Source organism: Equus przewalskii, chromosome 5, assembly GCF_037783145.1.
Source record: "Equus przewalskii isolate Varuska chromosome 5, EquPr2, whole genome shotgun sequence".
NCBI classification, from domain to species: domain Eukaryota; kingdom Metazoa; phylum Chordata; class Mammalia; order Perissodactyla; family Equidae; genus Equus; species Equus przewalskii.
Genome location: NC_091835.1, coordinates 72,588,858 through 72,605,023, shown reverse-complemented (window position 1 = coordinate 72,605,023; position 16,166 = coordinate 72,588,858). Strand labels below are relative to the sequence as shown.

At 39.7% G+C, this 16,166-nt stretch overlaps 1 protein-coding gene across 1 annotated transcript; it reads right to left on the bottom strand.

Annotated features, from left to right (window-relative positions):
- Positions 1-3,563: 3,563 nt before the first annotated feature.
- NEUROD4 (neuronal differentiation 4) lies at positions 3,564-13,684 on the bottom strand. Its single transcript, XM_008528708.2, has 2 exons — positions 13,314-13,684; positions 3,564-7,086 (listed from the first exon to the last, which is right to left on the bottom strand). The coding sequence occupies exon 2, from the start codon at positions 7,075-7,077 to the stop codon at positions 6,082-6,084; it is 996 nt and encodes a 331-aa protein (XP_008526930.1). The 5' UTR covers positions 7,078-7,086; positions 13,314-13,684; the 3' UTR covers positions 3,564-6,081.
- Positions 13,685-16,166: the final 2,482 nt, after the last annotated feature.

The window sequence follows — 16,166 nt, the reverse complement described above, 5'->3', positions numbered from 1 at the left end:
CTGTGTAAAGATGATTTATTAATTTATATTCTGCTAGATTATAAACCTACAAAGCATGGTCATATATTCAGTTCTGGATGTGTAGTACTTGGCATAGTGCCCAGCCCATAAGAAATGTTCAATAACTATTTGTAAAATTGAACTGAAATGAAGCATATAGTACTATGTATTTGTGAGGTAATCGTATTCTTTTTGTACATAGTCTTAGGCCAATGATAGGACAAAGCTACCACAAGTCTCCTTTTACTCTATGCCAATTTTTAGAGAAGAAAGAAAAATACAGTGTTTCCTATTTTCCAAATTCAGGACATTTGTCTTTGAGGATTTCTGTTTAAGGTGTATCTGTGATGAGTTGGAAAACGGCATGTTCCAGGGTATGGAGTGCTGGTCAAAAGGCCTGGATTTTGATGTTAATTCCAGTCAATAATTTACTGTGTAAATTCAGAGAATCTACTCTGCTCTCTACTTCTCAATTTCCTCATCTATTTCCATCTACTCCCAATAATAACAACAACAATAATATGGTAAATTGCTTCCCTTTGTGCCAGAACCTGAGATAAACCCTTCATCAGCATTGTCATCACTTGTAATTTTCATATCAATGTTTTGGATTTGGTGGCATTTTTATGCTCCTTTTATATAGAAGGAAATTGAGACATAGAGATGTTAAATTAATTGCCTAGGACTACTCAGGCAGTTAGCTTCAAATCCAAGTCTGTCTGATTCAACCCTCTTAACGAAAGAACTCTATGGGCTCCCTAAGCCTCAATACTCCCCCTGCCATATGCTGGAGGCAAAGACAAAAGTTAACATGAATGTAATCTAAGAGTGATGAATAAGAACATGGGTGGAAAAAGAATAATGAATAAGAATGTGGGTAGAATCATTATCCCTTATTAAATACTTACTATGTACCTTGGATGAATTGTCCCAATCGATTCATCACAATAATCCTATGAGGAAGCCATTGCTATTATTGCTGTTTTAAATTTGAGGGAAATGAGTTTTGCAGGGTTAACCAATTTAAAAAACGTTATTCAACCAGTAATTTGCATAACTAAAATATCATTTATTTGATCCTAGAGCCAATGTTTGTAATTAATGCACCAAACTATATTCCAAAGTGATATAATAAATAGAAAAAGAATAATCTTGAAAATAGGATGCTCCCATGTTGATAGAAGATTTTGTTATTCTCATGTCTGTAATTCCCTGTTAAAACTTTTTCTTTTAAACTCTAAAGATATATGAAGTGGATTTAAACCCTCTGAAATATAGACACTTTCCTTCTTTTCTTTTTTCCTGAGGAAGATTAGCCCTGAGCTACATTCATGCTTATCTTCCTCCACTTTATATGTGGGTCACTGCCTCAACATGGCTAACAAGTGGTATAGGTCTGTGCCCAGGATCCAAACCCATGAACTTGAGCCACTGAAGCAGAGCCTACTGAACTCAACCACTATGTTGTGAGGCTGGCCCTACAGGTGGACATTTTCAGGCAATAAAGCAATGATCTGTGACCTAGCCTATATCTACATGGTCTGCATAGGCAATGTACAGTAGAAAGTTGAGCTTTTGTCAAAGGAAAAAGAATCTTCTTTCAGATTCTATTGCAGAGCTTGGGTATCAGCCAGCCTGGGTCACAGATGCAATGGGGTGTCATATGTAAAGGACAATTTGAGGGGTATCAAAAAGTACCTCCACTTCCACCAGCTTTGGCCTTTTGCTACTATGACATCTTATGTAACTAGCAGCAAACAACTACAGAGAATCATTTCAAACCTTTTGGATAAAACAACTAAATCCTGGATCCAGCATTCACTGGCATGTGAGCTTGAACAGGTTAGTGTATGCCTTGGCTTCCTAATTTGTAAAATTAGAATAATAATAGTGTCTGCCTTATAGGGATGGTTTTAGGATTGAACGAATTAATACAAGTAAATAACTTAGAAAAGTGACAGCACACAGGAAGCAGCCAATAACTGCTAGATGTGATTGTTGTTGTCTACTAGCTTATTTTTATCCCCCTAGAATATCCTTTGCCAAGTAAAGATTCACTTTGTAAGTGTCAAATGACATAGGTACAAGATCATTCATTCAGTATTGTGAAAGACTGGAAAAAATCTAAATTAGGTAATTTAATTTCATAAATTGTGGTATTTTAACATGGAATGCTAACCAGTTATAACAAGAATTAAGAAACTTTTTAGGGCACATGAAAATAACCCCAAGATATGAGTTAAAATAAACAAAAATTAATACACAGAGCTGTGTTATATTATGCTACCATTGATAGAAGGAAAAAGGAGATGATAATGTAACTTAATATTTATATCTAATATTTTTACCTAATGTACCTAAGATTTTCTTACATATTCACAAAATATCTTTAGTAACTGATAAACTAGAAGTTAAAAAGTGGTTTCTAGGGGGCTGGCCCCGTGACCGAGTGGTTAAGTTCGCGTGCTCCGCTGCAGGCGGCCCAGTGTTTCGTTGGTTCGAATCCTGGGCGCAGACATGGCACTGCTCATCAAACCACGCTGAGGCAGCGTCCCACATGCCACAACTAGAAGGACCCACAACTAAGAGTATACAACTATGTACTGGGGGGCTTTGGGGAGAAAAAGGAAAAAAATTAAATCTTTGAAAAAAAAAAAAGTGGTTTCTAGTCGGAGAGTGGGTACCGGGCAGATGAAGTGTAAGAGTGGGAGGATGACTTTTATTCTGTATTTTTTGTTTCTTAAACATTTTAAACCAAATTTCCCCATTGAGTAACCAACTATGTTTTATTGAATTTTTTTTAAATTTTATTTCCAAGTTCCATTTTTTGTGTGTGTTTGTGTGAGGAAGATTGGCCCTGAGCTAACATCTGTGCCAATCTTCCTCTATTTTATGTGGGATGCCGCCACAGCGTGGCTTGATGAGCAGTGCCAGGTCCACGCCTGGCATCCAAACCTGCAAACCCCAGGCCGCTGAAGCAGAGCGCACGAACTTAACCACTATGCCACCGGGCTGGCCTCCATTATTAAAGTTTAGTTTTATCATCATCATCATTATTACTTCTTTATCATCGGCATTTTATGCATGTAAGAAGGGACCCTGAAAAGTTTTAACTAGAGAAACGTGAAAGAAAAAAATCAAGAAAAGAGATGTTAAGAAGCATTAGCCAAAAAACATACTTCAGAATTTTTTGAAAAGTTGGTAGGCTCACATAAATTTTGGGTGATGGCCCACCTTTGTATGATCCACCTCTCTGTGGTTGGGTGGCTTAGAACGCCCATAGCCCTACATTCCGTAAACCGGAAGATTTTTTTCTCAGCTGCCAACTGTAGATTTGGTTGTGTGAGTGGCAGAGGTCAGCGCTTCTAGGCTTCTTCTAGCTACTTAGTTTAGCCCTTCTTCAAAGCTCCTGGCAAGATCAGTTGGAACATGGTAAATGTGAATCCTCCTGACGGGCCAACCTGTGCTCTGGGGCTGCTCACAGGACTTAGGAGTCCAAGAAAATCAATAGACGAGAGTGAAGAAAATCTTTGAAAACTGACAATACAACACAATGTCTAATAAGACTCACAGCTTTATTTCTGCTAGAAAAAAAAGGGAAGAAAAACAGTCCTCTTTTTTTTTTTTTTTTTTTTGTTACAAAAGGTTTAAACAATTGCTTTACTTTATCTGATAAATTCCCCAGAAGAATGAGACCACCTAGGTTGAAGAGTAGGCTCTTTCCAATCATACTGCTTTCCCAAATTTTAATTCATTTATAAAGTCCTTCTGCACAATCCCAGGGAGGCCTGGTTCATGGGTACCAGACTCCCCAAAAGCATAAACAACACATTCCCAAAATATAACTGGCTCATCTTGGAGTGAAGGAAAAAAGTCTAAAAGTATTAACTTGCATAGCCATTCAAATTATTGCTGCTTTTTATAAAATCATTACAGGTAATTCTGCACTAACTTCCTCCTTTCCCCTTACCCCAAAACTCTGTAATTCCTAGCAAAATTACGAGCACTTTCCAAATGAAGCCTTCGGGAGAGTTTGCAAGCACATGAATGGAACCTAAGGAATCTGCATGAAAGGAAGGGAGAAATAAATTAAATAAATAATATCTAATAAATAACTCAGACAACATTCATTACCTACAAACTTAAATGCCAGAAGACGCTAGCTTCAAGAATAGATTCCCCACAACCCCTCATGAAGGTAAGTGCCAGTATAGACTCAGAAAGCACATAGGATAGTTTTCATCATCCTTGCCTGTTCCCTCTAGGGCAAATCATGGTGAGGGGAATCACTTTGGTGGCTAATGGGGTTTAAGATTTCTCTGCAAGCATACTTTTAAGTGGATTTACAAACCAAGGGTGCAAAATACAGCAGGGTGAGTGCTGCAAGCAAGATGGAAAGGAAATAACTTCAACTGTAAGGACATAATAAGAAGGTAAAAAAGGCAAGATACACAAAGAGTTTGGCAGGTTTTAGGGGATATCTGAGCTGTAGAAAAATGACATACTAATCTGCCTTATCAATTTTATTCATTGGCCCTATTTGTGTACCTTGCGTCCTAAACCTATCTTCTCTGGCAGGAGCAGGATGCGGTCCACTATCAGGTAAACCATTTAGGCTTTTGGTTTGTTTAAATAATTGTCCTGGCATACTGAACAGGACAGTGAAATTTCTCAGATCTAATTTCTCTGGAAAAAAATTAATTTGACAAAATTAGTGCTGATATAAAGGAAAGAGGAGTTACGTGAATAAAAGTAAACACCCTGCAAATCAGCATAAACCTGTGATAACGACGTAGACTGGTAAAAGCATTTGCTGACCTTGGATTTGATTTCTGCATCCCTATGTCTGGTCACTTGAAGTGTTACCTACAATATGTAATAATATTATATTTTAGGAGTGGGGAAGAGGTAACAATTAGTGGGGGAGGACTTAGGAATTGTATATTTGTTGGAAAAATTCAAGTTTGGTACTCGTGCTTCTAGAAAATATGATATTGGTGTGGACAGAGGTGAGTGGTTTTAACCACGTTTTCTTCAACCAAATGAGATTCATCTTCCAAAGAAAATCTAGTGGTTTTCCTATGGGCAGGTGTGAGCTGGAGACAGTCCCTGAACTATGGTTAGTTAGCATAGCCAATAGCCATTTTATTGCTCTTGAATGTGACCTGGGTTGTTTGCTGATTTCAATAGCAGCACCTGAGCTTCATCGAGAATTTCCAGACCCCTCTTGTTATGGAGGCCATGAAATGGTCTAGATGACTTCTCTAAGCCCCATTGGTCATAGGAGTCTAAGATTTCAGTGACTTGCTTGTCCCACCTCTGGTCCTGGGAAAAGTGCTTTTGAAATGTTATCAAGAATCAAGTTGGAGTGAGATCTCTACGATAGTTCTCAAATTACTAGGGAAAATACGTTCAGCTTTCAGCCCAACAAGAAGTAGAGCTAATCTCTTAAAGACCATGTTTTGTTATTTGCAGTGACAGCCAAGTTAAAATTTTAGCCTCTGGAGGCTACTTTTAGATAGATGTAACGAAGTCCTATCATTAAGTCCCCGAGAGACATGCACCTGTGCTCCTTTGACAACTCCATTTGATCATTCCACACATAGTGTCCACTTCCTAATATTCCTCAATCCTTTCAGTTTCAAGAAGTTTATAGGAGTGATCACCAAAGTTATAGAATTTCAGAACTGCGAGGACTTTAGAAATCATCTAGACTTAGAATAATTGCTTGATTTTACCATAAGTAAAAGGAGGCCAGAAATGGAAAACTAATTGTCATAGGTCATTTGGTGAGTTTTTGGCACCACTAATATAGGACCCAGGGCTTCTGTTCTATTTCTCCATGATTGTAAACAATCAAATAATTTCACTTGAGGACCCTAAATAAAGGAATCAATACAGTTTGAGAACTTGATGAGATGAGAGAGTGACAGGGGTAGGAGGTCCTAAATAGACTGAAACTATCGTGTTTGACATACATATATCTGTAGCATTCCTCTAAGGTCTTTGAATCTTCAGCTCAACCACTTGAATTATGGGAAACATCTCTATACCATCCTCTAAAATGCTGGTCTTACTGCCCTAATCAGTAAAGATTGTATTGAGTTGGGCCCCAATGCCATGGTGGGGGTAGGAATCATAGGACATATCTATGGGAACATCATAGCGGGGAGTACCAGCCTGAAAGGCAGTTGAATGCACATGTCCTGAGCTTAGACTTGAAGAGGGGTAATGTGGCATGAAGCTGTAGGATTTATCCAGGTCAGGAGAGCCATCTTGCTTCAAGGAGAAGTTCCCACTGATGCTCAGGGGTGGAGTAAGTGGAGCCTCATAAGGTGGTGTGCTACAGTCAGGTGGATGGCTCCCAAAGGATGATTCTCCCAAATTCTTGAATACTGGGGGTTTCAGATTAATAAGATGTGTTTCCATATGGCCATAAGGAGGGCTGGGAAGCCCAGGAGATTGGTAGTTGAAGTTGTGGACAGAGATGGCAGAGTCACAAATAGGAGATTTCTCCTCATGCTTCTCCAGGAGGACAGACTGAGAGCCAAGTTGGAGGCATCCAGCCACCAGGTTGCTTGTGGGCTGAGAGAGCCCTTTACAGAGCATCTCTACAAAGCCTTTCCCTTCAGGTGTCTGTCCAGTTTCCAGGACCTCAGACAAAGCCCAAATATAGTTCCTGGCCAGTCTAAGAGTCTCTATCTTGGAGAGCTTTTGAGTCTTAGAGTAACATGGCATGACTCTCCTCAGGTTGTCCAGGGCGTCATTCAGGCCATGCATCCGGGTCCGTTCTCTAGCATTGGCCTTGACTCTTCGAGCCCTAAATCTCTCAAGACGAGCTTTTGTCATCTTCTTTTTCTTGGGACCTCTTCTCTTAGGCTTCTCTCCATCTTCTTCTTCATCATCTTCTTCCTCAATACTGTCATGCTCTTCAGCTAAGCTGCCAAGAATCCCATAAACAGCTGATCTTCTCTCCTCCTCTTTCATCTCATTCTGAGAGCCCAGCCCTTTGTCCATCCATGATGGTGTATTGACCAACTCTGTCATCTCCTTGGGTTTCACATAAGTTTTTGCCATTTCCAGATTCTGGAAAAGGAAACAGCAATTGTTAGTGCCTGTGAATATCTGATTTTATTTAAAACTAAATTTTCTTCTCATATCTTGAATATAAAGTACAGAATTTTATTGGGATTCAATTTACAATTATCTAGTCCAAGTCCTCCATGCTAAATAACTAATCTAAGACTCAAATAAATGCCCGAGTGACTCACTTAACTATGGCACATTGTAAGAAAATCAACTATAGAAAAAGGAAACTAACTTGATTATTCATTGCAGTGCCGGTGCCTAACTCTTTTTATTCTCAGGTTCTTTATCTCATAAATATTTTATGCAAAAATAACTGGTATACCAGTCAAAACATATTATCCTTTCTTCCCAGAATTCAGATCATAAAGGAAAATAGATGTGGTGGGCATACAAATTATTGTCCAAATAGAGAAACTTCTGAAAGTGAAAGAGGATGCTAACTAATTATAAATGTATAATATGCATAAAATAATTATAATTATTGCAAGATTTAAAAAGCATATCAAACAATAAAATAAGTAAACTGTTGTATATTTACACCATAATATAAACGAAAAACTGTAGTGAGATCATTCAACACTACTCTGTGGTGCTCAGACTCTGTTTAGAGAGGTATCTCATACATCTAACCTGTAACATCCCATGTTTCCCATTGGCTCTGCCAACTGTTTGCTTCAAGCAACAGTTCTCCTAGGAAAGAGCCACACCACAACTGGCTGGTACACTGCTCTACCAGGAAATATTTCTCTCACTATCATTAGAAGAGAGTTTGTTTTTTTTTTCCAGCAAGCACACTGTGCTCTGTCTAGTATTAGTGGTGTTGGAGGTGTTAGTGACATGGTGTCTAGAAAGGATCAGGAAAGGAGAGGAGGATTACCACTGATCATCTTTCAAATTCACCCTTATGTTAAAGTGAGAACACTTTTCATTGCATGTGCATCTCACACCAACAGACGAAAAGATGGCAGCAGCTAGAATTAGACGCCAGAGGTCTACCAAATCTATTTAAGATTATTTTAGTGTAACTATTATAATACTACTTCGTTAAAAATGAAAAGCCTGGAAGAAACGCTAAGCTTAACAGAGCATAGTGACTGAAGACATAAGCAAAGACTATTTCAGACAAACATGGAAATAGCCTATTTTAATTCACTTACCTAACAGGTACTGTTTAATCAGAATTTTCTATGACAAATTTGCAATTTGAAAACCAGAACAGACGGGTGGTTTAGTAAACATTCTGCATTCAATTCTGGAAAAGCTTGAATCGGTTTGAGATTTGTTGACCAATTTTTGGTATATAATTTACCAAATAAAATTATCTGATAAGCTTCACTGGGGCATCCCAGTTTGCCAGCTAGTCTTTGAAATGTTAAACCCTCCATCACCTTTGTATATCAGAAAGGGGCGAGCGTAATAAATGTCTTTTGATCCTTGAAGCTTGAGCCTCAAATCAACGAATGCTGGAATTAGTACATAGCTTTTAAAAATATAAATATATGATTTGATTTGTTTCTGGTAATCTGAGCTTGTTTTCCTTGTAACCTCATTTACCTCCTATAAATAATTAATGTTACTGCATTGCAAAAACAACCTAGGTTTCATGTTAATCAGCACGGAAATCATGTCAGCTTGACTTACTCACTTAATAAGGCTTCCTGGGTAAGCAGCTTTATTGAAAACACACATTGGAACCTATTGGTCAACTGGCCGCCCAGGCCAAGTCAGAAAATCCCACTTTTAATATGTATGATGGAGCTTGTATGCTGAGCTGCACTTCTAACTCAGGCAGATATCCAACGGGAGGATGAAGGACCTAATTAACTTTCTGTTAAAGTAGCAGACTTTTCAGAGGCAGGTGCACGCTGAGGCCAAAGAGGATGGAGTGGGCTTGGGAAACCTCATGTTCCACCTGTAATTATAATAACATTTGTGTAGCTTATAGCAAACCTTTGAGGGAAATGGGGACTGTTATGCTCATTTTATAGTTGAAGTCACTGTGGGTCAAGTAGATTAAGTGATGGAAATGCAAAGACATAGAGCTGGTAGAGTAGGACATAAAACCAGTTCTGATCCCAAATCCTAGGTTTTATGTTTTTTCTCCTTTCTTCTTCCGTCACAGCTACAGGAAGAAAGAAAGGCACTCGGCCTTCAGGAGACCTAAGTCACCAGGAAGCGACCATCATCCAAAAGGAGGCTAGTTTAGATGTTCTCTGCAGCGCTTTTTAACTCCCATATTCCAAGATTCCTTCCCCTTCCAATTTTTTTTTATTTGTATATAAGGGAGATACAGCATTATATTAGTTTCAGGTGTTTCAGGTGTACAACATGTTCCAAATTTTTTTCTTGTCGCTTTCACCTATTTGTTCCCCCTCCTTCTCTGCCTCTGCTTCCTTCTCCTTTTCTCTTCCTTCTCTTTCTCTCATCTCCTCTTCATCATCATCATTATCACTGGGTCATACATGCATGAGGAGGTGAGAAGGAAGGGCCAGAAAGAAGATGCATGAGAGGAAAGGAGTCTCTTGAATTGCCTCTGAAACTGAATACCATCCTAGCCTCTGCACTTGACCATTTTTTTAATCATTCCCAGCTCCCTACCTCTGGACTCCAGCCAAGCTCTGTCAATCCTCACCCCCATCAAGAAGTGGGATTAGGAGAATAAAGTAGACTACCCTTTGCCTTTAACATAATTTGATGGTTTCTGTAAGAGTCAAAGAGATGCTTTCAAATCAGATTGTCAGCAGATATGAAGGAAAAGGACCAACTGGCATTCTCTAAAACAATAAAAAGGGCAACCAATTTTCATCATTGTCCTCTTGCCAACCATGGAAAGGATATAAATGACTCCAGTTTAACTTTCTCTTTTTCCATAGATACTGGTCCTCTAGCTGTAAGAGAATCGCATGGGTACATGGTATGGTTTCAAAGGCATGGAAGCTGGAATAACACACACTCTAGTGCCACCTCTTCTAATTCCTGGTCGTTTATCTCAAACACATCACGTAAGCTCTCTGATCTTCCATTTCCTCTTTGATGAAATAGGGATAAGATATATTTTACCCAGTTCTTGCAAGATAAATCAAAATATAAGAAAAGATTTTATAAACTTTAAATGCTATAAAATGTTATCCATCTTGTGTTTTATCTTGGATTTTCTTATCTAATCCATTTACACACAATTTGCTTATTCAAAAGTAAAAATTGTTTCTTAAAGGTGAACAGTAAAAGTAGATTGCATTAACTACTGTGCCACTTATTATCTGGATGGAACCACCTTTGATTTGCTCAGATAATCTGACAATTACCCAATAACCTGCCCTTTGTCCCAGTGTGGCAAGGCAGGACAGCCTCTGGAGTCAAATTACCTGAGTTCAAATTTCAGCTCGACTCTTACTAGATACATGACTTTAGGCAAATTTCATAAGCTTTCTGCGTTTCAGTCTCCTTCTCTTTAAAGTGGAAATAATAGTAGTCCTACCTCATAGGAGTACTGTGAGTATAAACTGAGGTAATATATTTAAAGACTTTGAGTAGTGCCAGACATCACAAAAGCCATGTAAGTGTTAGGTATCATTGTTCCTAAAGTTCATCATGAGTTTTTCTGGCCACACGGACAAGAAGAGGTATAATTACAATCTGTGCTTGATATTGATTTTATGTTAACAAAGGCCAATGGCTCCATCTCAACACCTATTTTGAAAAATTCCCTGATGAACCCACTCCCCCAATCTCCTAATAAAACTAAATATCAAAGCTCCTATTTTGCTGCAAAGGGTGAGGAATCTGAACTCAGCTGCCTCCATTGGATTGATTAAAACTCTTCCATCATATATAAGAAGGAAGTTAGCCTCTTTCATTCTCTTTTACAATTGGGAGACAGCAGTTGGCTGGACACTCCTACTCAGTCACATGAATTTTCAGGTTCATTAAGCTTCTGGTGGAATACAGGCAACCCTTGGCACTTGGACACTTTTCCTTTTGTCTTTGATTAAACAATGTTGGGGATATGACTTTCCTACAAGAACCAAGTGCCAGAGCTCTGAGCAGAAAAATGAAGAGTCTCTCAAACAGAAGTAAAAGCCAAGACTCCTCAAAGATAAAGAAAAAAAACTTTCCCTCTGACTTTTTCTACCTAAATATCTTCAATGCGTCAAAAAGGTTAGCAGGAAAGAAAAGAAGTCAAGCATCCAGATTTAGATTTGAAAGTTGAAAACGTGTGTGGTGTAGTTCTGAGTTTTGATCAAGGAAACCAACTTGGTTCCCTCCAGAACAGGTGCCTAATTCTATCATGGCTTTTAGCCTCTTCATGAACCAGCTCAGAGGTGTGTCGAAGTCGAAATCCTCTTTCATCACTCACTTATTAAATGAGCAAAGGAAAATTATTTCAATTCTTTTACCATTATGGAAAAATGGAAATGATATTTTCATCTTTCTTATCTCATTTAGAAGCTTTTACAAACAGCAAAGAGATAATGCAAGCACAAGTACTTTGTAAAGTTGTTACACAAATGTAAGAGTTGGCAATTGTTTTATGGAAGTTGCATGGGAAAGTCCATAGCAATCTTTCACAAAGTATGTTGATACATCATTTTTAGGTTTCTTTGATTCCTAGAAAAGAAATTAACTCTCAAAATATACATGAAGCAGACTCCTGTATGACAAAAATCAAGGAATATTGGCTCTGGAGGCAGAATCCAGTTCCCGCCCCCTCCGCAAAGCACATTCCGATTCTTAGCTTTGATCCTGGAATTTGGATTTCCTGACGCATCTACACAATATAATAGAGTTTCTCTCCTTTTTAAAGGACCCTTCTGTGAAATTTCAAGTTTAGCCAATCCTCTCAAATTCAAAATTTTCTCCCACTTTTTTTGTTTGTTTGTTTTTTAACCTGTTCTAGCAAAATGTTTGCTTGGGCAATGATTGTGACTACCCAATACTTTTATTACTGGGTCTGAGGTCATTGGGCATTACTATCATTTGGAGCTCTCCCAGAATGTGAGCTATAACTTTTACTAAATTTTGATTCTCTGTGGAGAAGTTTCAATTGATGAACAAGTAAGTAAGTAGCACCTGCATGTGTGTTTGGAGTGATTAGACAGTGTCTTTCCTCTTAAAAGCTGATTGTACTCACTTCACCTAATCCTATGACTAAATCTTAAATACAGCAGGAAGGGGACTATCCAGTCCAGTTTCTAGGGAATCTAAGAACCAGACAGACTAAATGCTTTGCTCATATTTGCAGTCTTTGCACTGAAAAGACAGAATGCAGACCAGGGTGCTCACAAGTTGCACTGACTGGAAACAGCCAGTAGGCTGTTCTGTGCTCTCCATGGACAACCCTTTATCTTCTACCACTTTCCCTCTTGATTAATACTTGTACACACACACACATAAGCGCGCATGCAAGCACGCCTTGTCCAGCATAGCCATGTCATAATTCAGTTCTCATAGCCTCAGATCCTAATGGTGAACTTTGCAAACAGAAGTTATTCAATCCTTCAGTTTTCCCTCCATGCTCTTCGGCACTTCATTTCTGGTCCCTCTGTCAAAAAGAGAGGGAGGCGTTTTACGTTTACTAGTACTTTTATGAATACATTTTTGGGGGGTGTGAATGGTAAGTGAGAGGCTGAGGAGGCAAAAAGATGCATGGACAATTTTCTCTTCTGATTTCCCATCTGAAAGAGCTGAGGAAAAGGGAAATTCCCCTGCTCTATTCCAATTATCCAAGGATTTTGGGGGGCAATGGTGAGAATATACTGCATTGCTTTCCAACATCTTCTCTCATTCCCTATTCTATTTTCATTCCCCTTCCCCCCCCCCCCCTACTCCGTGCATAGCCCTAAAATGCTATGAGCAGATGGTGGGTTGGGCCAATTCTTCCAATCTGCTTGCTGAGCTACCTCAGAAAAGCAGTTAAACTTTGTGGACTTTTTTTTCCTGCATTAATAAAATGGAAGGATGTGTTACTTTATAAAAATGATTCAGAGTATCTGAGTTTCACTTTGGGTGACAAGTGCTATGGAAATTAGTGAAATTATTAAAGTTTTAATATCTGTCCCTAAGTGTTCTGACTCTCCTTGTTTCTCTGTTTAAGTTTCCTAAATCCTTCTCCCTCCTCGCTTAGCCCAGAAGAGACTTACCTCACCCCAGCTGCTCCTCTAGGTCTGTGGGAACTTCCCACTGAAACGTTAGTAGTCCCCATGCCACCCCATCCACTGGCTCACCTCTGTCAGTGGCAGTCCGTGGCGTGAGCTCTGTGAACCTGTGTCCTGGAGGAGACTCAGAGAAGACAAGTCTCCCTGACCGTCTGATCACAGGAGAAAGAGATGCTTTTAGCGATCCATGTTAAACCCGGCGTGCCCCTTAGGAATGCCACCAGGTCTGGTTTCTCTGCCTGCTACTTGTTCTACTCCTTCCTTGGAGTTCTGTATGCTCCTCCAGAAGCCTTCGGACTGACGTCCCCGTTGCAGCTGGTTTAGTTGGCCTTCAGTACCTCCTCCCCCTGGTTAGTTCCCGGAGTGGAGCTTTCAGCACCACAGCCTCTGGGCAGCTCCTGCTCTCTGGCCGGAGCCTCCAAGTCGCAGCAGTTTTGATTGCTTTCTCGCTGACCAGGGAGGGGTGACGCTGCCCTGGGTCTAACTCCTCCCCTTTCCCGGCGAAAGACACGCCTACCTCAAGGGCTCCACTGGCCAAGTCCAGTTTAACCATCCATTCGTTTGTTTAAATGGGGATAGAGGTTGGTAGAAGGGGAATATAGGAGGGGAGTTGCTGAAGTTGAGAGGTAAAGAAAAAGAGGACTGGAAATGTTTGGGGTTAAAAGGTCAGAAATGGGAGTGGAGTAATGTGGGCAGAATTCGGAAAGAGAGCTGGAGGTAGAATTGAAGAGAGAGCCAAGAAGGGCAAATGAAAATGCTGGCCCGTGCCCGAAGAGTCAGAAAGTGAGAAAGATAGCTGCCCAGGACATGGCATCATTGACTGTTACCTGACACTGTTGTATTGCTGTCTTTGGCTTTAAAACTTCAAAATTCCCAAAGTAGAAGGAAGAAGTCTCTCCTCTCCCTTCTTTTCACAGGTCAAATTTATTCCCATTTAAAACCTTTTCATTTTGATTAATGAATACAGACAAAGCCATATCTGTACTTGCTGTATTGTTCTTTCAACTTTTCTGTCTGTTTGAGATTTATAAAAACAAAAAGCAAATGAATGAAATCTTTCATTTTAAGGACACTTAGCTCCTTGAATTACAAACCGAGATCCACTACTGTTTTTCAAAAGTATGTCATTAAGCATTCAGGCAGAAAAGTCCACCTAAGCGGTAACGAACTTGGAAGGAAATAAGGGTCATGTAAGTCCTAACATTGTCGCAGTATTAGAAGTCAGATTAAATTGCTAGAAGAGAAGAAGAAAACTACATCTGGGAAGATTTAAAGAAAATACATGGATTTGCTTTATGACAGAGAGCTGTGGACCAAGCTACCAAGTCAATCAGTGGAATCTTCATTTTACAGATTGTCAAATTTGGAAGACTATCTTGTGTAAAACTTGACCAAAATCATGTAAAAAATTGTGAGTTCATTTTAAGATGTGAAGGATTTTGTCATCTTCTAGTGATTCTGAGGAGGAGAGGAAGGGTACCCAGATTAAGGAATTGGCTAAAGGATCTTCAGTATTCAACTTTACTTCCAGCATCAGTTTTCGCATCTGTAAAATGACCTGATCACTGAAGTTTTTTCCATCAGTAGCAAGGTAGAATTCTGAGTCCAAGCTCAACCATTTTTTCCTATTTTTTTTTTGAAATTAACTTGAAGGAAATTCCTCAAAGTTTTTGGAAGTCACTTGTTCTACCAATGTAACTGGCTCGTGTGTCTAATAGAGATGAGGAGTTATAAATATGTCTTGAGTGCAAGGAAAGGTGCAGAAAGTTGAAATAAAAGAGTTTTATTGCCAATAGAGCTGAAAGGAATATTTTAGGTTTGAAATAGTTAATTTTTTTTTAAATTCTGATTTAGGTGTCATGTGACTACGTCCTTCACAGAAAAACAGAAAATAAAAATTAACATCTTTTTTCAGTTTTCATAGGAAGTTGTTCATCTTCAGCAAAGCTTTAAGCTCTTACTAATCTTTTCTGCGCCCCCTATCCAGGAAATATCTGCTCAGCAAAATACACTTTATTTTCAGAGTAATTAAAGAACATATGCTAGAAATAATGGATTTCTGAAAACCAAATCAGAATCCACTGGCGATCAGAGGAAATTTATCTATGGAGTAATCTGTGATTAGGATAGAGCTGCGATGAGCATGTATAGAATAGATTGATGCCCTGCTTTGTGTCTTTGAAATGATGTCCATGGTTAGTTGAGAGCTGATGATGCTGGTGTTGTTGGTATCCTGCCTGTGAAATGTTCAGAGGGCAGGGAGGACTAGTGGATTAGCAGAAAGGTGAACACATTGAGACAAAGATGAGTGTGGGGACAGAACATTCTGTGAGGCTCCTTCCTTTCTCTGACAGATGTAAGGGACTGCACACAATAGGATTAGCTCTCAAAACAGGTTCAATTGTGTGTATGTGCGCGTGCAGCCTTGGGAGGGAGTTGAGGAGGGCACTGGATTTTCTTTAGGAGCTGCCTTTTGCAGAGGGATGGATGGATCTATTTCATCAGGGTCACCCTCATCACAACTCATCGACAGTTATACAGTTGGCTATTCAACTCAGAGAGCAGGAAGGGGCAGGAGGGGTGTGTGCAGTCAGCAGAGGAAAGGGGGCGGTGACTGAATGAAGAGCATTTGCATTCCTTCTCCCCCCCCACCCCAACCCCCCCCCTCCCCCGCCACATGGTTCCCCGGCCAGAGGGCCCAATCCCCAGCCCTTCCTTCTTTCTCTGCTGTTTTTTGTAAAGCTCTGAGCTAACCTGTTAGAACCATCTGCTGAGTGGGGAAAACGCAACCAGCGCTGAGTTACTGGCCCACAGGCCTGGAGTCATTGAAGCAGAGAGAAGGGAGGCAACAGGCAGATTTATGGGCAGCAATCTGTTCCCCCCCCCCCCAAAGCCCCTCTGCCAGGAGACAGCTTGATAATC